Raw genomic sequence first — 22756 nt, 5'->3', positions numbered from 1 at the left:
ACCTTAGGTCAAACTCGTCGTCGTTCCCTGGACGCAACCGAACCCTATCATTATCGGTTAGCCCGGGTGAAGTGATCTGAAAACGTGTAATTAAATTAAACATATTTTAGACAACTTTCCTGGCAGGCCCTTCTACTGGCGAGTTGGATTATAGGGGCTAAAGGTTGATCGAAGCTCGATTACTGAAGCATTTTCTCGAGGGGTGGAATGTTTTGATTTTAGACTTTTTTCAAGAGTTTTGCTGGTCCAATTAGAAAAAAAAGTGTTGCAAAGGTTTAAATACTTGACTTATTTGCTTCTTTGCTTTAAAGGTTATGCAGGTACAAAGAAATTGAGCAACATTTCGTCCGGCTTATTGTAATTCAGAAAAAAAACCTTCAAGTTGGCCGATTATTTTTCATCTGTCACTCGAGTGCTCCGGAACGCATCGTGGGTTTTTACAAGAAGTTAAAAACGTTTTTGGTCGTGCATTACGTAAATTGAGTGTCCGGTACAGTGCTCAAGGCTAGCTTCACCCACCAAACCATTAAAATGTGAAACATTCTCTTGTCGTTTTTATAGCCTCGTGGGTACCAAAAGAAGTACTGTGTCAAGGAACGCGCTTGCAAACGCCGAGCAGCAGCCAAAGTCAGCCAACGATAACCTTCAGGACTGGTATTTAAACTATGCCCAATCTGCTCATCATGACAAACGACACCGGAAGTGGAACGCAGGCTTCGAAAAAACCAGAAGCTCATCAAAATTCGTCTCGCCGGCCATAAACAGTGGGCCACTTTCTTTTAACCTACTCTGTTATCGATCCCATCCCGTATCGAACTGCCGGGACCAACGGAACATGATAGGTGACGCACAAGAAGAGGACACGGGTCAAGAAAAAAAAAACGGAACGGAATTCAACCAGCGATCGAAGGAAGCCAATTGTCAACGGCCGAACGTCAAAACCGGTCGATTCCGGCAGTCTCGGCGAGGAAAGGAGGAAAACGATCCTCCCAACACAGACCCTATAATAAAGAACAACGGCAATGGCGGAAGCGGAAAACGGAACACATCCTTACGACCGAGGCGAGTCTCCGGGTGCTGATAACAGCAGCAAAGCAAAAGCATTCCTGCACCAGGCACATCCGGTGAGAATTAATGAATGTAGCAACGAGACGAAGAAAACAGTGAAAGAGAGGGAGAGAGGGAAAGAGACACATCAATGGAGCAGCATAAGTGCATGTTGCTCTGGACCGGTGCACCTTTTACTCTGACCGGAAAGATTGACGCGTGTGCGGAAGCGCTAGCGCCAGCTTTATACGTACACTGATTGCAGGTATTGGGGACAATCAGGTCACAACACTGCACGTGCGTGTTTTTTTTTTTGCTTTCGTATCTCCAATACCCCCTGTGGAGCTGTGTCTCTTTATACGAGCCATGCGAAGATGACGTGCTGGATTGCAATTATAGATCGAAAGGGGTGTAGACGTTCGAATTGGTAATTGATGAAGCATCCGTTGTTGCAGCTGCTTGGGCTCTGCACCAGATGGAATCATCTTCAAAGTATGCTCTTTAAATATTATAAGAAATATATGTCCTCACAAGAAAATCTCTGCAACGGTCACGGCACAGAGAGGCAAACAATTTGTGTGGCTTAGAAATAATGAAGCTAATGAAAATTTCATTATGAGTGCATACTTGCACGATTGGTTCACTTTCCGGTCGGCCAATCGGGTCGCGAGCTTAATGTACGCTCCCACCACACATGCGCACCAATCAATTCGCAACCGATTGCGTCAACTCTAGTTCAGCAGAAAAACACAAATTGCGAGTGTCATACGATGATGGCGAACGACGACGACGACGACGACGGCGACAAGAAAAGAGGCTAATTATTTGCTTCGATTTGCAAACAGGCGGAATGCCTACCACCCGCCCGAGGTCTCCCCACAATTGACTTATTATTTTAATACCCATTTTTTGCCTGTTGTTTGAACCCGGACCCGGAATGTTGACTGCCAGGCGATCGCGAGTGGTTTTGGTGATGTGCGATACACTCTCACAAACACGCGCGTACAGGTGCTGGAAGATGCAGATTCATGACGCTTTCCGTGGAAAACAGTACGGCGGGAAGATATCATTATGATCGAGCTATTTTCGAGCAGCTATTTTGTAGGGTTTCCTGTAAAACGAATACCTCAAGCACTTGAGCCGTTAGATCACTCGTAATGGGTGCCTACTGTACGGCTGGGCAGCGTCAAGTGATTGTGTACAATTAGCGAGCCGTTCGATAGCAGGCTACTGAGTCATTTCCTGCCCAGCACGATCGACCGATCGGTATGGCACTTGTGAAAACGACCTTCTGATGTGTGCGTGCGTGATCTTGTGTTTCGTTTTTTTTTTATCACAAATGCTACGTTGCAACGATATTCATTATCGCCAGACGAGACGATCGCGCATTCTTGATCGAATTGCTGTCGCGGTAGTGTTGCAACTATATGCAGGCATTTGAAGAATGCGCACAACCTGCATGAACGCTCACAGATGTATGTGTCAATGATGTTGTTTTGCTCGTTTCTCATTTACATTGCGGCCGTTTGTGGTCTCGGTGCGATGTAATGCACGTAGGACATTTGATTTAACCGAGTTTTGACGATCATTTGTTCTTAGCTAAATATCGATGCCTTGGATTTCCCTATCAATTTTGTGAGCACTTGGTAGGACATAGGGTGGGTGACCGTTCTATTATTCCTACTGGAAGTTTCAGACTTTCTCCAGAAGTGAGAAGTGGTATACAGCTGTTCTAAATAAACTGAAAACACTGTAATAGTTTCTCTGTACTCTATAGGCATCATACAATTGTCCACGACGGCTAGTAGACTTCTTGAAGAAGACTTAAAAAACCATTTAAGTTTGAATGTGCTATTTGCCCATAAAACAATTACACAACATGATGACAATGCTTCACCATTGACGACAGTTTAATCCCAACATTTTCTTCCAGAATAGTTTAACCCCGTCCTCTTGTCTACTTCTCGAAAAAGCAATAAAAAAGCCCGACTGTAGTCCGCCCCAACGCAGTAAACCTTTTATATGTTCCATACGTGCCCGCCAGCAAGTCTGATTGTCTTCCCAATGGCAGACAGCACTATCAAGAGGCCACTTCAAAATGGGATCTAAACCTTCCGAACCGTACGTTCGAGCGGTCGTGAAGGCACCAAATAATAAATAAAACTGAAACGCCTCAAGTATCATCTTTAAATTAGAACAAATCAGTACTTGTGGCTTTTTTTTGTTGCTCCAGCAGAGACACTTTCTCGCATAAGGGTTTTCTTTCACTCCGGCCAAGGGCTTGGAGCAATTAAATTGGTGAGAGGGAGAAACCCCTATCTGCTAAGCTCCACTCGACGCACAGCCACTAATACCACGTTTGCACGTGTCCGTTACGTTTAACGCGTCTTGTGACACTTCTGCGACTTCTTTTCTTCCGTGGGCGACATTGTGTTGTGTACATTGTTCGCTGGTTTGTCGATTACCCACTCATTCTTTTTTTTTTGTACCACGACAGCCCTCCTGTCGTGCTAACTGCATCGTGCGAGCCCTTTGTCGACGAAGAGGAGCTAGCTTTCGCGGGCCCGTGAAGCAGGGAGAATAGTGTTTTCGTGTTCGCCGCAGAACACAGGAAGGCTTTCTTTGCTTTGAAAATAGGCTTTGGGTGTGCGCTAGTGTTGGTTGTAGGTTCATATCAAACAAGCTCTTCAAAAACCCGACCCTTTACACGGGCTTTTTCTCGATTGGAGGCGCACAGCACGATTTGGCCTCAAGGAAACGAAAAACACAGAAAACTGCACCGATGCATGCAGCCATCAAAGCGCAGCGAAACAGGCGGGCGTGAAAAGCGAAATTATACGCGCTCCTCCCACGATCGTCGCTGTTTGATCGATCGACGTTGCGCACGCGGAGTAGTGGTGTTAGTTTTCGTGTCTGTGTGTGTCACTAAGACGACACAGCATAATTCGTATTGTTTTTTCGACCCAGCGTCCCCGTCTGCAACAGCTGCCCGACACTTAAGCTCGCATCGGTAATGCACTCGCAACGGGATGCTTAAATTCGAAGGTGAAAATGATTCAACGAGCCAACACAATCGTTCGTGCGCAACCATAACAAAACGGCGAACCGGTTAACAGCGTGAAATCGAACGCATCGGAATCGACGAGTGAGTTCTGTCTGCAAGCGCCTGCGCGCGTGTGTGTGTGTGTTTTTCGCTCGAAGGTTCTGTTTTCTTACCCACCAGCTTCTTCGTTCGCTTCTTCGTAGGAAGCAGCAGCAACACCGTGGAGTACGATTTCTAATTTCCATAACACCCGTTTATCCCCCCCGGCTGAGATTTGCATCCCCCTACGTGCGACGATCCGTTGGCGTCGTGGTGGTACACACTACTCTTCTACAACACCTTCAAACAAATGGGCAAGAGGAAGCAGATGAGGAGGCCGGGTTCAATGGCGGTACGAAGCGTGGGAGTTTCCCATGGCGTGGTTTCGATTCTCAGACCATCCCCGGGGCCGAACACTATGGCTTGGGAGCGTCCGTCCGCAAAACCGAACCTGTACGTGTTGTTCCGGCCACTAACACACACACACTTCCATATAATCAAACGTGCATAAACATTAGGTTGATAGTAAGGAAAGCGTGGAAGGAAACAAGCATCATGCCTGCAGAACTAGCAGCACATGAGTGATAGTGGGTACGATTGGTTTATATATTATGATAATCAGCTAACCGTACAAGGCTTCGATAATAACCGTTTCATTTTCATTTGATCGTTTGTATGTTTTTGTTGATGTAGTTTTCGGCAAAGGTTCTGCTTTGCGAGTAGCTTGAGCGAGAGAAAAGTGGCAAGCGCATCACAGTAGCGGTGTTTTAGGGGTAGAAATCGTGATCTTTAGATCGGCACAACCAACGATCGGAAAACGCTAGGAGGGTTCGTTTGGCGAAGAAGATAAATTAAAAATCGTTCGCTTGTTGGCGGCAAACGAGTGTTATTGGGTTTGTTTTCTTTAATTTGTGAGCATTATAAATTCACTCGGTGGCCTTATTGGTGCTTTGGCGAGTGTGATACGCGCCTACGACACTACAGATTTGCCTTCATGGAGGTGAAGTTTAGATAGTCCTCAGCTGGGAATAAACAAGAGGACAAGAGAATTTATCTTCCTGTAAACTACATCTATTCTTGTGCAGTTTTTGGCTCCGCTCAGCAATCGATTTTATTTTTCGTGTTTTGTTTTAAAGAAGCTTTGATTCTCATACTCTTCATTTGCCTCTTACCTCAGATACCGAATGGTTGAAGATGTGTATAACGCTGCTTGCTTCAAATTAAATTAACGCTTGTTAAATGTTTTCGACTTTTTCCCAACAACAGGACTAACAAAACTGCCCTTTGTGTTGCAAACGGAGAATAGAGCTGGAAACAAAACACCCAAAAAAAAAGGACACAAATCGGGTCGCTAATAAGCTGCGCAAACCGAAATTTCATGTCGAACCGAAACATTCCGCACGGCAAGAAAAGCGCAAGCGATCGATCGTAAAAGGTAAATTCCAAAGGACACCGCACACACAAAAAGGGCCTCATTAGCGAACCAGAAAAGGGACCATCACTTGAGTGCAGTGGAAGTAAGCCAACCCAAGCTCGATGGTAAGAACAAAACCCACCAACCTCGTCCCGTCCCGATTGATAATATTCCAATAATTTTCTCCCTACATCAAGCGTAAAGCCGAAATGTCACACCGTCCGGACACACAGACATCCGCTGCCTACCGGGCGCTCTTCTGCTGGGCTCAAGTAAATGGTCAAATTTCCTTTCGCTGCGGTGTATCTCACCACGGTGTTCTTCCTGTACCCTGAGCCTGAGCACCGGCCCTGTAATCGGAGCACTTTTGCTGTAGATTCCGGATTCCTTCCCTTTTTTGGGGCAATTGATTTTGTTTTTTTTTTTGTCTTTGTGTACGTGTGTGTGTGTGTGTGGACAGGTTAAGCTGGCAGGTTCGTGAAACCCTCCTGCGCTTCACAACGGTGCTTCGATCCTTGAGACCTTTCGGTGAGCAAAAAAGGCACAAGAAACACACGCACACGAAAAATCAAACCGTTCGAACCGTGGTTTCGTACGCAGGAAACCCACCGAAAACAAGCGCGACGCGCCGATCGGAACTGTCGTCGAAATCGTTCAAACAAAAATGATATTAATTGGAAAGAGATACCAATCCGCTTAGCCAGCCAGCGATGGTCGGGGTGGGATGGAAAAAGCGCGAAGGAAACACAGCAAGCAGCTCGAGGGCTCGAATTTCTTCGCGAAGCAGCGTGGACAGCAGAAACACACAAAACTATTTTCAACGTTTCCCCCCGCGGCTTGGGGGAGCAAACTCACGATCAAATCGATGTCCAACCGGTCGGTCGGAATGGAGCGGAGTGGGGTAGCAAAGAAATTTAAAACCTTCTCTCTTCCCGATTTCATTCCTGGGCCAGCCGGGCCTGGACAGCGGCCGGCCAGCAGATCGGGATTTTTATTGAGCCGCGAGAATTCAATCGAAGTATCCCGCATGCGCTGGACACACCGGAATGGAAATAGATTTGGAACGGCAACGGAACGGAGAATCCGAAACCGATTAACATCATTTAAACATTGCTAAGATAAGTGGTCGGGATGGTGGCATTTTTCGTTCGTTTTTTTTTTTGCTTGTTTCTCTTTAACGCGAACCTAAGCGGCCAACTGTTCCGCGAATGCGTACATGTCCACTGTTGCAGAATTTACCCCTTTGGGAATGTGTGTCCGGATAGTCTTTGGAGAAGAATTCAAACCAGCAATGGGGGCTGCGCGGCCGAAATAAGACACCGAACCAAGGCAAAAAGCTCCCGCCGTCTGGAAGCGAACGTAAAGGAATGCGTACGTCCGTTTAATTCCGTCTGAGGCGAGTTCCAGTGAACTAAAAAGCACAATAACAATTTGGTGCGACTGCGCCATTTTATTTGCAGCATCAATGCGAGCAGATCGGCAAAAATAACGCTCAAAGACAAGGTAAATCGATACTTTTAACATTAGAAACCCCGAATGCTGCAAACACACGAGTTAGCTGACTCACAAGGGCTCTCGAAAATTCGAACACTATCGCTAACGTGCGGCCCGACTTGTGCGCGATGGCAAGCGACGAACCTTCACCGACACGAGCACGACAACAACAACAACAACAAACCCCAAACAAAGCTCATCACGCTCCCAAAGGTCATTCTCGTGATGGTGGCAAGCTCGTCCTCATTGGTGCCGGCTCTTCATACTTTTGCTGCCCGTCGCACTCGCACTTCACCTTCATGCCCACTTCGCGTGCCGCGTCATATTGCTCTGCCTATCGTGATTTATCGATCATTGAACGGAGTGGGCAAAAGGGGAATTGGAAACGGGGTTCTATTGAGCCATTCGTTTCCAGGCGCAAGTACGAAGCTTCTTGCAGCGATGGAACAAAGCAAAAACTTTATTTTCCACCCTTTTGCTTCCTTCTCCACACAGACACACGAGGGTTCTTCTCGCGTGCGCTCCAAATTGCTTTCCAAATGAACAAGTAAATAACGATCATCTCTCTCGGTGCCTAGTTTTTACGGCGGTGTTTCACCCGGTTTTTCCACGATCCTTGGCTGGTGGCTCACGTTTGCGAACACAACCGTCGTTACCGGTCGTTACGAGACGAGCAAATAAAAAGCGCGTCACGTTCCTAGCGCGAGTGCTGCTAGGGTCGACGGATCTAGGCCCTCGGACCTGGACCTACGGCTCCAATCCTGGCGCCGTCGACACAGACGAACGAAAGAGTGATAATAAAAGTGTATCAGTGCTCGATAACTGCCAGGCGTGGATGTAAAAAACTCCACCACAACTCCCACTGCCCTCTGATGTGTCCACCGCACCTGGACGGCAGATCGTGTAATTGCGCCTAGTGCTGTCATAGGCGGCGGGAGAAATATTGTACAGCTGCCTTGCGGTTGTGTGCAACGGGACATGCCCGACCGACGGCATAAACTCGTTCCTGGCGCCTGGATCCGCACAATTAAACGCTGAATTGATTAAAACTTTTTTTTATCTCCAGCTCACCCCACCACGGCAGAAAGAGGGAGACAGACCCCGGGCAGAGCTTACCATCTCTCTCTCTGACGTTCAAAACCGCCCGGCGAAAGGGCTACGAATTTGCAAATGTTTGCGACCTCGCGCTGTACCGAAATGCGATAAGTGTACAAACAACGGAATACCGAGAAGGTATGCCGAGCAGAAACGGGTCAATTAAAACACAAAATGAATCAACCGGTAATTAGCATGAAAAGCGTCCAGAGGCGAAAGGCTCCAAAGTGTCACCTAAAACAAACCACCACCATTTTTCGGAACCTTATCCCGTGGAGGTACTGGCGGCTGCTGGTTGCCCGGGAACGGATTAAATATCGTGACATCGCCCGGCCAGTCCGGCAAATGTGCCGTAAATCTTAAAGCCTTCCCTATGCTCGCTCGCTCACTCCTCCGCTAACCCCTTTGGGCAGGCGATCGTTGAGATCACGCGAAGGTAAACCAGAAGAGAACCCAACCAATGGCATGTTTGTACTTCAACCATTAAAGAAGCGAAGAGGAATCGGACGAAGCACAAAAAAGAGACCTTTCCCAACTGCTGCAAGGGCCATCGTACATCGCGATCAATGCCTCCGCTCGGGTTGGATTTCGAGTCCACCTTCGTCCTGTTTTTTTCTCTCTCTCTCTCCCCGTACGGACGTTTTGGGGTGTTTGGTGGGCTATCTGTGCGCTGTTATCTGGCGGAGTTGAATCTCCACGAAAAAAGCAGGCTCGAGGGATCGTGCGAGCACGAAGTTTTATCGTGATCCCGCCCGGAACATATCTCCTAGGTGCTTTGCGGTGGTGCTGGTGATGCAAGATGAAGTGCATTCTCCTGAGGTAGAAATTTGACCCGACTGTAGGAGATTTATAGTACTACTCTAATTTACGACCTCGGACACTCTCGGAAGGGGGTGCGCGCCGGTGCGAAAGGGACACAGGAATGCGGTTGAATCCAAATTGGAAGGGTCTCGGCCGCACAGTCTGTGGAGATGTTGGTGATGGGTACATTTTGATTCTTCTACTTGCTCTGCTATCCTCGTCGTCTGATGGTTGAGATCTTGCAAAGTCCGGCCATATCCGAAACCCCCGGACAGTTCCGTTTGATAGAGTTACGGGTGCATCACGTCGTTCAGCTTTGATTGGACTTACCTATGGAGGGTGAGAGAGAAAGAAAGTGGAGAAAGAAAAATATTTTGATTAGTCGCTGTTCGAGTTTCAAAGGTTCTGATTATTAAAGATCGTAAACGTTGATGATCTGATAAGGAAAGCTATCGAGCAGGGCGTGATGAAAACAAACTGGTTATTCGATACTGGGCAGGCCCTGTATGGGATGCAAAGGGGAGGCCACCAGGCTGTGTGGCCATAAACCAAACAAATTGTGATTGTTGTTTTTTGTTTATTGTTGTATCTGGAGCATTAGTTACGTTTCGTTCCAGATGTAGTCGGCTGATACGGCATTCGTTGTTAGTGCGCAGAGCACGATCAGACCGACACAGTACGACAGCGCGACTTCATAAACGCTCACATTTCGACACAGCCACTTCCAGGTGAAGTTCATCCAAACTCTCGCCCAAAGCCTGTGGAGCTTCTTACATTCCGAGTCATTGCACCCGAGCGCAACTCTTAGCATGGACCGCAACCCATTCCAGCATCAGCATCACTCCCCGAAAAAACTACAGCCTATCAAACCCTCTTCAAACGGCATTCATCTTGCCAACCACAAAAATTCAAATTAAATCATTTTTCTCCCGTACCCACTTTCTTCCTCGGGTTTCTCCCACTTCAGGCTAGTTAATCAAGTCGAAAGTCGTCTTACACCCTTCACGCGAGCAGAAGACGACTCCCATCACTCCGGGCCTCGCTCGCTCGAACGCCGGAACCTCGAAAACCGCACCTCGCCAGGGACCTGCTGTGCATATATACTTCCATGTGCGCGTTTGAGAGCCCTCCAGCGAACAACCAGTCGATTAATCGAACGAGGATGAGTGTTCTATTCTCGCCCGCTCCAGCGCATGCGCGTCCCCTTCCCCTTTCCCTCGATCCCAGCCGTCAATCTTCGACGGACTCTTCACTCATCTCTTCATTCCGTTCGCATCCGCAATGTTCCGCGGTTCGCAGCTAAACGCTCTCGAAAGGAATAACTATAATGTTGAAAATATTAAAATCATTTCTGATGATCATTTTTATCCGATTTCTGCATCATCATCGTGCCCGTTCTACGCGGGTTCTACGCGGGGGCTTTGTGGTGGAGATGCTGTAGCTCTTCATCATCGCCATGATTGCGCGCCTTGGATCATCTCGGATCATGGGCCCGACGTCAAATGCCACACCGTGCGCCGTCGATCAAGCCCCAGCAGACAAAAGTAGACTCACACACACGCACGCACAGACTCGAACATACCCGGCAGTTGCCATAGTTATGAGGCAGTGCTTTAAGAAACCAACACACTGATGGCCCAGAGGTACCTGAGGGAAGCCCATCATCAAACAGGTAGAAGCACGGAGGATCTCGGTAAGATCTCTTCAGCTGATCATTTCTTTTTTGTCTGAAGAAGGTGTATCGACACACTCTAGCTATGTGTTGGTGTTGGTCGATCTAGCCGTTTTCCACTTTTTCCTGCCCATTCTTCTTCCTGCAAGCCACCGGTAGGGTCAATCATGGAATTGTGGTGGAATGCGGTGGCGGTGGTGGCGTTGCGTCGAACCGTTGCCCACGATGTTGGGTCGGTCCTCTTTTGCCAGCGTCACTTTTACTAAGCGTTTAGAGCTGTGGCAGGGCATAAAAGTGCCTTGGTACCTTTTATCGGGTTTCTCTCTGCATCTGTCCTTCGCACTGGCCTGGCACGTCCACCCTTCCGTCCCGCCTTTATCCGTTCCCTCTTGTCTAGCCGGTGCTGTCTCCCCGGAGGTGGTTTTCAGATTCCCGGGAACGGCCTAGGTCATTTCTTTCTTTTCTGCTATTTTCCAAGAAGTGAGATTCTTGATCATTGCCTCACTTCATCTTATTGCTTGACCCAAGAACGCTGGCCGCTGGAGAGGTCCTAGAGACGAGATTCCTTGTTCTTTGCGTTCGCTGCCTGGTCTTGAGAGTTGCTGAGAGTTCCAGTGGTTTGTGGCGGAGGGGTTGGGAGGATCAAATCCCGGGGTTTGTCTGTTTCCCGAAAACTGATTCTTGTGATCCGATTGCTGATGCTGTGCCGGACCTGTCTCATTTGAAAGTCATTTCTTAGCGAGCCCACGTCACCCGACACGTCCTGTAGGTCAACCCTGTTCGTTACCGAGCGGAGCATCACGAATCGATCGCTCGTATCCAACTGTGAAGGACGCGTTCGATCACGGTCAGCCGTGTCTTCTTCGTCGCCCGATAGGCCCCTACCCTAGCCTAGTGTGAATATGCTTCGACTGTGTTTAATTACTGACGCCAAGCGAGATCTAGCACTGGGCTGTGAAATCTTTACCGTTCGCCTGGCAACAGGCGAACGTGGCAAACCGCGATCGGCCACGACTGTCAAAAGCTTCTAGGAACGCTACACGCAGCCTCCGGGGAAGATTAAGAACGGTGCACGAAACGAGAGGGCTGGGGAGGCTGTAGACAGCACTTGCACTTAGCATATCCAGTAAGGCCCCCTACCGCCCGGAACGAAACAGACACAGCGCACGGGGCAAACACATTCACCAGCGAAAACAGACCTGGCTTCACATCCACACTGCCACCGTCAACGAGCCTTTCAAAACCGGTTCCACGGGCATTCTAATCGTTTCGCCCGTTTCGCTGTTACCCGTGTGCGTGTTCGAGATGGCGAGTACTAGCGAGCGCGCGCCCAATGCCACTAGGCGTAGCGAACACCACGGCGCACCACACGGCCAGACGTGCGAGCAGGAAACAACTTTCCTTAGCGCACACCCGGTTGCAACGGTCGGTCAGTGTGCACTATGTGCAGGCTAGGCTTTTCGCTAGTTCCATTTAAAGGCAACCGAGAGCGCCACTCGTCGTCGGACGTTGTCATCCGTGTCCCGGGTGCATGTCGGATGCGAGATGACAGCGGAACTTTAATTAGAGACGTGCCGTACGGATTGCCACCGGTCACCACTATCACCACTGCTGGAACTGGTGGTTGTAGAGCAAGTGATGATTGAAGTCCCACCGGTGGTGCAGCCGATTCTCCGGTGTACCATTAATAGAACGGTGCAAATATAGGAACTAACAGATTGTACCGATAAAGGTGCGGAGCGCTCTTTCATTAGACACACTCACGCGCTGCGGTGAGATGTAATCTTTGGAACGGGTTGCGAGATGAAATTTATAGTTTGATGTAGTGCTGATGAACATCAATACTTGCTTTTGCTTCAAGTGTACACTTAAACGATCAAGGATAGCAACTCACAAGGTCGAGCAATATGCTAATACACGCTAAGAGATTTTTCCACCAGAAATCACATGATGCAACGCAGATCGATTCTAAGTTGTGGATGTGTTTGTGTGTGTGTGTGTGTGTGTGCTCGGTATGAACCAACACACGTTAACAGGCTCGGAACCACTTGCAAGACGCAACGGGTTCTCGAGAATCGGTGGCGTTAACTTCAAATTGCAATGCCACGGAGTGCAACCTCTCGTGCCCGTGGGGTCATCACCTTGCCCGGGTGTTCGTGATGTGCGCGCTTTTTGTTCATGCTGCATTCGCGCTCATTTCCACGAACTCTAACCGCGGTGCAGTACGGTAAATGCATGCTTTAGAGTCGCACAACTCTCTACCGATGCACTCGAGAAGCTCTTAACGGAACGCTGGAATAATTCTTCCACCATGTACCGATACTTGCTTCGTTGCGGTTTAACACCACATCACCGTGTACTGACATACGGCTTTTGCGTTAAAACGGTGGAGCACCAGGGCCAGGACCGAAACAAATATATCCAACATCGAGCTTTTGTTCGTTCCGCACTGACCGGTCACGTTCCTCACGCGTAGGGTCAACGAAGTCAACTTACGAGGGTTGTGCAGGAAATTGAGTTCAACTTCGGCCGATAGGAAGTAGTGAGGTACTTTAAACCCTATCCCATTTCCGTCCGGTGCCCGGTTGGCCCGAGTCTTTGAGGTACACCGCAAAACATGGTTGCACCAAATTTTCCTACTCAAACTTAGGAAACGCACCTGGGACGCGAAGGGGCGCACACTTGGGGGAAAAGAAAGTGTACCAGCTATTGACGATGTCGCATCGATCAGGCGTTGCGTCACCGTCAACGCCATGGATGATTGATTTCAATGAGTAAGCTGATAGAAGACTCCTCATTAGCCCGCTTGAAACGATGTTCCGGCTGGGCACTGTAGCAGTCGGAAGTGGGCCGATATTGCTTACCCCCCCATACGAAGGTTCGAACTTCAACAACATTATGAACATTATTGACGTTTTCGGTCTGATCGTGATCGTGACGAAGTCGTTAAGGGGAGGGGTGGGGTTGGAGTTCCGGGCTCTTGAAGAAGCCACCCGTCCTATTTCCCCTTCACCTTAATTGGATGAGCCGCGCAGGTCACTCGCCAGAATACATCGCCAGAGCGCACCGAGAAAAGAACGCCCAAAGAAAGTTCGCAACCCGTATGCACGAAACATGAAGCAAACGCGTCCATTAACCTGGGCCACCTTTCGCTCGGTTCGCACTTACTCCCTCGTCTCGGCAAAATCGCGCACGGCCGCCGCCAGTTCCTCAGGTAGATTAATCAGCATTATGCTGCCTTCGGCGTTCGGCGTCTCGCGCAGTGGGCAATCCGCATTCGAAACATTGCCAGCATCCCTGCCAATCGGTCCCCGGCCGACTAAAAGCATCTAGATAAAGATTAATAATAATGTGCTTTTGGGCTGCGACGGGCAAGCGCAAAACGGGGAGCAAGAAGCAGCGGGAATCAGAGTGCCCCAGATTGCCGCTTGCAGATGTGCCGCACCGAGATGTATCCCTGTTCGGACATTCGTGCACGGCGACGAATCCTGGTGGGGAAGCTGCGGGTGGAACGGGGACTCTGTGGCGGCAGCAGCAACAGCAGCAGCAGCAGCAGCAGAAGGTGGTCACGACGTGAAGGCTCGCAACAAAAGCGCCATTGTTACAGGGCCGCGGCCCTGCCCCTAGCTGTCGTTTTGGCGTCTTCACGCAGAGGTCTGCGTGTGTGAGCCTTTAAAGGCTTGGGCGCAAAAGACAGACACAAGCCGTGGTCGTGGCTCGTCGTGGATGCTGGGAGGCTCTTTCTCTCGCGTAATGATGGCCACACAGACACACCACTACAGGCGCAGAGAAAACAGCAAAAGAGACGGCGCAGAGCGGATCCTGCCACGATCACGCCTGCCCAGCAGCTATTTTGAACGTTTTCATCGTGCTTCTTTGCGCCTCATTTCGATCGCTTATTCTGCAGGGGAGCTTTTGCTTCTTGCTCTGCGCTTCGTTTTCGCCCGTTGCTTTGGATGCTGGATTTTTGAAGCTTCCTCCCGTTCTTAAGCTCCACGGTGTATGTGCAAATCATGTTTAATCATAAAGATTATGTTTATTCTAACAAAGGTAGCCACTCGGTCGTTGTTCTGCCTTCCAGCCATTACAGTGCGATGGCTGGTAGAAGGCTAGCCAGAGATGCCACAGGGAAATTATAGGGTCGCGTGAAGCACACTCGACTCCAAAATGGCGCAAGGTCTGGTGCTGGCGTGCGGTACCGCTGGGCATTCGTACCATTCGCGCCCTGGGAAAGGGGAATATTACCGAACCCTATCTTTTTTAAGTTTTCGGGACGTTCCTTGGGGAAGAAGAGTTTCTTTGTTTCATGGAATCGGGTATCGAACGATGGTGAGCATCTAATTCTATATTATCGGAGCTGATGTTGGAGGATTATTTTGAACATGATTTTATGGAAATCTATGCATGCGGCGGACCTTGAATCCAGGACACAGACTCCGATGAATAGCATCGAATTTAAATAATTTGTTATTTGGGGATACGGTTCTTGTTGCGTAAATTGTTGATAGCTGCAGGCAGCTGAAGCTGACGATGAAGTTCAGAGAAGAGAAGATCAGTGGATACAAGTATGCTGTAAGGGAAGTCACGATAGAATTCATTTATAAAGTAGATCGATTGTCTCGAAGCGTCGAACTATACAGCACTGGATAAGAAGTGTCCCATTAGGAACATCTTCATCTGTATCTCGCTGTGGAACGCTCTAGCAATCGATACCATTTCAAAACTAATATCAAAGAGGACGATTGTTATCGACGAATTGGAGGTTCCTCAAAGACGAAAAAAGGGGAGGTAAAGACGTTTCGCTTAAACCGGAATCAAGCGTCGCGTTCGCCAAGGTGTAAATGTTTACCCTGCTTATGCTTCGGGCTGATAAGGGCGCTGCTCCGTACTACCAGCCACCACCATCATCAAAGCATATCGATTGTTCAGGTTCGATGTGTGTCCCACAGTCGAATGCTCGATCGATAACAACCCGGTCCCAGCCAGAGGAAAAGCCCAAAACAAAAAAAAAATGTATGCTAGCAGACGGTAAACATTATGTGAACGTTGTGCGTGTGTGAGTGTTTGCACGCCACCCGAACCACGATAACTTACTTTTTCCCTTCACGAACTCGGACTTTTTCTCCTCGTGATGGCGCAGCTGCATCTGGCGCTCCATTTGCTGCCGCTGGCGGTGCTGCCGGTACATCTCGTACCCGGCCCGGGTCGGTACGGGCAACAGGGCCACGAGCAGCAGTACCGCGAGCAGAACCGTGCCGGCTAAACTCGTGTTGTAGCCCTTCATCGTGTCCACATTCCCGGTGGGGCGGGCGGGTGCAAGGTGAGGAGGTTTTGCTCCACTCTGTTCGCGATCTGTCACCGTTGGCTCATATCGTCGTTCCGCGTTGACTAGAGTGAACAACAGTGAACTACCGAACCGGGTGTACTCCTTATGCTATTGCGATGCTTTAGAAGTTGGGAAAAACTACGCGGTTTTCAACAGACACACTCACAGATAAAAGACACCGAACTGTGTGTCACAACACACGTCCACAACACCAAACAACGCACTCTTGCTTCTTGATTTGCAAACAAACAAACCCCGGATTCTTACAACTTCCTGCACGCGCGGCTCGCGTTACACGATGTGATGCAATTTGACTTGATCGCGCAACTTGTGACCGGAGAGCAAAGATCTCGAACTATTCACACTTGACTATTAAACCTTTTTTGCTTGTTGTTATTCCTGCCCCAACTTTGCTCCCTCGATCGCTTGTGGGTCGCACTTCGAAACACACTACCGTATTTGTCACACACCGAAAACACTCGCACCGAACAACGCTCGGATTTTCGATCCGGGGTTCTCACTCCGAATGAAGTGGTTTGGGCGGTACAAAAACACAAAAATCTTTCATGTAAAGTGGGTGATCCCTTTCCCTCACTTAGTCAACCACTTGACGCGCTTGACAACTGATTCCGCAACAATATTGCACGGTCGAGCGCCAGAACGTGCTCAAGAGCGATGGAAGCCACCCGGTTGTTCGATCGTTAGCGTTGGGCTCTGGCGTTAGCTCGTGCCGTACGGGGCAGATACGGATGCGCATCAACATCCGACAGGAAAACCACACAAACCACACACACCACCGGTAGGCCACTTGTGCTGGACACACGCTTTTCGGGCGTTTAATTCCGGATAAAGAAAATTGACACAACCACACAACACTCTTCCTTCGATCTCGATCACCTTTTTTGCGCAGATGTGTTTCTGTTCCTTTCTTTTTCCGTGCCTATTATCACTCCTCCAACAAAATCACGTCGCTGTGACCAAAAAGCACACGACACCCGCGCAACGAAACGTACGCATGCACGACGCAAAACCTGCGCACTGCTTAGCATCCGAACTCGAAGTGAGAAGCATTCGGCAAGAATACATCACACACCGATCGCTAAGACGCGTACGCCGTGCGCGTGTTTGCCCTCTCGCTCGCACTAGTGCGTTGCGGGCCGCAAGACGCAGAAAAGGGACCGCTCCTTCAAGACGGCACCTTGTTGACGTTGAAAGCCCGCCCGGGTTTTGTTTGTATGCGAAGCTTTAAAGCTTCGCCCAACAGCATAAACCTTTATGCTGCTGGAACCCGTACACAAACCTGTTGTAGGGAGAGCTTTACCGTGTGAAGCTTTCTCTCTCTCTCGCGCGCGCCATCGCGATCGTGTTCTATCTGTGTGTGAGTGTGCTACAGCGAACGAGTATCTTGCAGCATAAACGTGAAGAAAATGGTTTAACAACAATAAAAGAAAAACATTCCGATGACAAACAGCGAGATGAAACAGAATCGCCATTGGGAAAGATCACTGCGCGATGTGTGCGCGTGCGTGTGTGTGTGTGTGTGCGAGAGCAAGAGAGACAAGCGTCGTCCATGTTGTTTATCCGGAGGTTGAATGATGGTGTGCGTGCCCGGGCTACGATCGCCGATCGAAACCTCTCAGGCACGCGGCGCATATGTGTGTGTGTGCGTCTGTGTGTGCAATAGTGTTTTATTGCACACTTCAACAAGGCTTTAAAAATCCAACCCCTAACGGAACGGCGTTACGGCGAGACAACGCACGCGAGGGACCCGAATCCGAATGCCATCGAGGAAAGGTGTGTGTAACAAGATACGGTACGGCAAAATAAAGACCAACCACAAGCAGCATGAAATGCTTCAAACCCCCGGCGTACTGCTAAGAAAGCCCTTTTTTACGCGTACGCTCTCTTTCGTCGTTGCGTATCTGGTCCGGGCCAAACTGGTACTGCTCGATACGACAAGCAGCAATTCGCGATCGGCAGGAATTGCGCCCAAAAACCGACGGTTGACAACCAAAACAATCGCGTGTAAGAAGAGGCATACTGAGAAAGAACTGCACAGCGTTGTTTTTTAAACTTCAACAAAATAATAAACATTTTTCAGTGCTGAGTCAGGTGACACAGGTCGCGACAAAAGTGACCATCTTACGGAAGCACAAATGCACCAACATCTTAAAGGCGAACAAAAAAAAACAAAGAGTTGAAACCATGTTCAACAAGTGTCGAGCAGGTTATTTGAAACGCAAAACATAGGGCACTCTTTGCACAAACATGATGTGTTTGTGTGTTTTTGCAAGACGCTGTCGCTTGGCTAGTAAACGGTCCACAGCGGCGAGTGGCACAATTTTTTAATGGGTTACATATATAAATGTTGTTTGGTTCTAGCGAACGCACAACTTCAACCAAGTAGTAGTTTACCGATTTGCAAAATAGTAAACCTTTTCGGAGTGTTTTAAGCTCAACGTTTTCCCAACAAGTGTGTCAGTTTGTGTACCGAAAAGCTCGCGTTTTTAAATTAAATTTCCATGGTGAAACCTATTTCATCATAACACACCGTCGCCGTTCCTGTCCCTGAGGAGATAATAAAAATAACACCAAATGCCAATCGTCCACAAAAGCTTATGGGAGTGCGAGTGAGATGGATAGCATCTTGTGAAGAGAAAAAAAAGCTGCTGCCAATACCATTATGCTCAGCGGGAAAGCTGCTCCAGAAAGATCTTCAACCCCTGCGCAGCAGCTTTGCATCGGTATGCGTCTGAGTTTGCGTGTGTGTGTGTGTGCGTGTGCTGGAACCCCCGTCGAAGGAAGCTTTTTTGCGCAGCGAAGCTTTCAATCTGGTACCTTGCATGCGTCGTGAGAGATCGAAGATCTCGCGAGAAACCAATACAGCTTCACGCACCTGTAGGACACACACTTCCTTCCCTTGGCGATGTGTCGGTGGTGGATTATGCGAAGCAGTTGGGAAAACAAAAGATATAAAAACATAAAGTCAACATACCAGCACTCACACATACATATGCTTGTGGTGGCTCAGATTACGGCGAACGCGCCCCGGTCCGTCTTTGCACCACGCGGAGCTTGGAAGAGGCTGCAAGATCGTTTTCGAACGGCTCTCGATCGTGAAAGGGGTCCACAGAGAAACAGGTAAATTCGCCCGTCAGCACTGCTGCTCCTCCCTAAGTTCCCTTCGCCCTCACACGCGAGAGAGAGAGAGAGGGCGAAAGCATATCGCCTCAAAATCCGTTCCGTTTAAGCCGCCATCAACTCTTTCTCCGTTTCTCTTTCACTCGTTCTGCCCCGTCTTAAGCTCTGTCAGCTCTTGCAGCATCATCGCGGGCTCTGCTCTGGCTTTGCATCGCGGCTAGCTAAAAGGTGAAAGAGACCCCCCTCAAGGGTTTGCCCAAGCGTCACGACCCTACAGCTCGGCCCGTTCGATTGGAATGTGAGCGTCGTTTCTTCTAGCCTGTTTCCTAGCCACCAACCCAAACGCACCCAGTTACCGTAAACTGAACATCGGTGGGCTTTGGATGCAAAGATCTCTGGACCCAACGACCCCAACATGAGCCCCCAACCAGGACAACAACAACAACAGAAAAAAGTCAGACAACCCAGCGCACTCACTAATAGCCAGCCCCAAAATCTGCGACCTGCGTCACCGACCGAACGAACCCCAAACTGTGTCGACCGATAGTAGCGAAACGCACCGCAAATAAAGCCGTGCGCAGGGTGTGTGTGTTCCGTTCTTCGAATTGTGGCTTCGATTAAAAACAGCACACTGGGCTTGGGCGATGCGGGCCGCGATTTCTTTCGCTGCCAAATATTTACCTCCGAACCGAACCGTTGACGCAGTATTGCTGCTCGGAGCTGCTAATATGCGGTGTGCTAAACGGTTCGCACGTTTGCACGATCGAACAAAATAAAACGGTACGGTAAACAGAACCAGCGCGAAGCCTGCCCTGGGCTTATCGCAAGCCGACTGCGCACCGTAGTAGCTCCCATCTTTGCATATTGGGAAGAATTTTTATTTATCAAGCCGTTTTTTTCGCCCTGTACTGCTGATATTTAAACTCGATATCGTATTTGCGCTGGGCGTTGGATACCATATGCTGCTGTTTACTGTCCTTGATAGTATAGGAATGCGAAGAGTGAGAGCTTGAAAGGCTTTAACAAATATTGATACTACTTTTTTTTAACTTCTATTTGTATTCTACCGGAAGAGAATGTGCACCAGTTTGGTGTATGTGTGTGTTGCAGGATCACGCAATCGTATCGTTGCGCTGTGGGAATAGACTTGCTGGCTCGCTGCGTACCGCTCTTCTAGGATACCTAGATGCGGAACAGCGTTGTAATCTTCTGTTTGCTTCAAGTTACGTTCGACGGCGTGCTAAGTATTGTAAGCACATGCTGCTCATTTCTAGCGTCAAACAATTACACAAATTGTATTCCAATTGGCACCTAGCAATGGTACAGCATGCTCCGTACCACCGTTCAGCTGCTAGCGGTACGAGAACCCATTATCTGGGTTGGAAAAATTTGCACAGTTGTGTTTGCTTTGATAGGCGGATTAGAAAATGAACGCATAGTGGCAAAGATTGTACCGTACTCCATTCCTATCTTTGTAGTTCCACCAGATTAGTGTTGTTAATTCAAAAAAAAAATTCAGGCTCACAATTTTGAACGCTCGTTTTATTCCGTTAAACGGTTCATGTTATCTTAATCCTGCTTCTTTAAAAAATTCGGAGTTTCCAGTGACCGATCAAGCTCCCTAGAGCGCATTAGGTGGACTGAATTTGGACTGAACCTACCACTGAGGTTGATGCAGGTCCTTTCAACTCCGAACGGCCGTCAACCTTGGCTAGATCCACCACTGATTTGATCTCATAATTCTTTCGGAAGTGGTAAGTTTGATATTTGATAGGAGAGACGGAGCTAACCAGGAATCGCCTAAAACACTATGTTGCAGAGTTTCCAGTAAATGAAGTAGGAACAATCGGTAGTATGAATTAGATAAAGGAATACGACAGAACATATTTAGCTGTAATTAAATTTTGGAATTTAGTGCTGTTTAAACCAGTCATTTAAGGCATAATACAACTTAAAAAAGAATACAGCAGATAATGTTACATTAAAGTGTAGAACGGACCCTTACAGAGCACTAGGATTTTGGACAAAACTGATCGTAGAATAACCCTGAAGCTGTGGCTAGCTGTTTAAAATTAGGCAGCTGTGCATAAGTGCAACGATCATTCATTTTAAATATTTAAAACATCCTCAACATGAGCTGGATGTATAGAAATGATATAGAAATCAATTAAAGCAAGGGCAGCCAAGTTGATCGTAGTTGACCAAACTGTATAGCCTAGAGCAGAAGGCTTTCGATGCGAGACTGTGATACTCGCAGCATCTGTAGCTATACTTTTGTTTTGTGATGTAAAGCCTTTTCCCCAAATGGGGTAAAATTCACTGAATTTTGTTTAAAAATTTAAAATATACAAGACAAAAAATAACATTCCGATTATTTGCTCAAACAAAGACACTCTCTCCACCTGTCTCAAATCACACTTAGCACATTTATCCACCCGATCATCTCCACCAAAAAGATTACACGAATTACAGCACACATCTTGCTGCGCATTATTTGTTGTCCTTTCTATGTATTTTTTTATCCATTAAACTGTGAAACAAGTTTCCAAACGGCGAGTGGCGGTTAATATTCTTTGATAATTAAAATTCTTCCGTGTGCCACGTCGCGCGGTACGTAAAACTAAAAATGCGATACTGAAACAAGCACAAGACAACAGCAAGAAGCATCCCCGTCAAGTATGCAAAGTACGAAGCGGTCGAGCTGTGCGAGACATTTACAACCTTGACGGTGTTCGATCCCCGCACGGGAAGCGTAAGGGCTGAGGACGCGAGCCGCGAACCGAGCTGAAGAACAACACTTCAGTGAGCAGTAAATGTGTGAGACGGTGTGTTCGACAAAACAGCCCCGCACAACACAACTCCATCCAATAACCGTGCAAGCTGGAATTCAAAGTTGCCGAAATTCGTACATCTTGCGGACCGTGGCGATGTCCTGGCGTTGAAACCTTACACCAATTTATTAATTTGACGACGGCCATAAAGTATCGAAATTAATATTTTCCCCCAACTATCGGGCGCTTATCTAGTTTTGGGGGTTGGTTGGGTCGTGGTGGGGGATTTTTTTTGCGTGCCCCATCTCGACCTTAACCACCGGTTTACCGAATCAGTGGTCTTGTTTGAAAGCAATTAGAAGGAAGCATGCTGTTTGCTGTTCCAGCTAGCGGCGAATTAAAAGCTAGCCGCCGGATCGCCGGTGTGCAATAATTCACCCCTTGGTGCTTGTTGGGGTGATATGGAGATGTGAAGATAGAATGCATATAATTTTGTTCCCGGCGAACCAGAGAACGCTTTTTTGTTTTGCTCAGCCGTATTTCTCGCACCGCAGATCACCGCCTTTATCACCGTGTAGAGCGTGTTATTTAATCACCTGTCGGTGGAGACCGTTTCGCCAATTGTCCACCAGCCAAATTTCAGGCCCCACATCGAACAGGTTACCAGAATACGATTTTACTTCGCTTTATGTGCGTTGAAGGAACAACCAACAGCGAGGGAAAGAGAGAGAGGGAGAAAGAGAGCTTGGAAACTTTGTGGTGGTCCTGAGCCTTCGAAACAAAAAGCCTCCTCAAACGGTCCGGTCCGTTGAATATGCAAAGCGAAGGAATGGGCAGTTTTGTTGTGCAAAACGATACTGGCAATACATAGTACAGTGTTGGAAAAGTTTTCGCTTCTACCGCTTTTTTAGCT

General features: G+C 48.3%; 1 protein-coding gene and 1 long non-coding RNA gene across 3 annotated transcripts in view; one reads left to right on the top strand and one right to left on the bottom strand.

The window, feature by feature from the left end:
- The window catches only part of LOC118513596 (epidermal growth factor receptor), a 90810-nt gene that overhangs the window by 16747 nt on the left and 51307 nt on the right, over positions 1–22756 (bottom strand). Inside the window, exon 1 of one of the 2 annotated variants that reach the window (XM_036059597.1) lies at positions 15700–17003. The exons of the other annotated variant lie outside the window; for it this stretch is intronic. Within the exon in view, the coding sequence (XP_035915490.1) occupies positions 15700–15889 (190 nt within the window). The 5' untranslated portion in view covers positions 15890–17003. Of the gene's footprint in view, positions 1–15699; positions 17004–22756 lie in introns of those variants that run through there. 2 annotated transcript variants of the gene reach the window in all.
- LOC118513598 lies at positions 3434–12962 on the top strand. The gene is made up of 3 exons (XR_004906493.1): positions 3434–4192; positions 4271–5668; positions 5741–12962. It is a non-coding gene; the product is annotated as an uncharacterized LOC118513598 (long non-coding RNA).

The sequence above is a fragment of the Anopheles stephensi genome, chromosome 3, assembly GCF_013141755.1.
Source record: "Anopheles stephensi strain Indian chromosome 3, UCI_ANSTEP_V1.0, whole genome shotgun sequence".
Lineage (NCBI taxonomy): Eukaryota > Metazoa > Arthropoda > Insecta > Diptera > Culicidae > Anopheles > Anopheles stephensi.
This window is presented reverse-complemented; position numbering and strand designations above follow the sequence as displayed.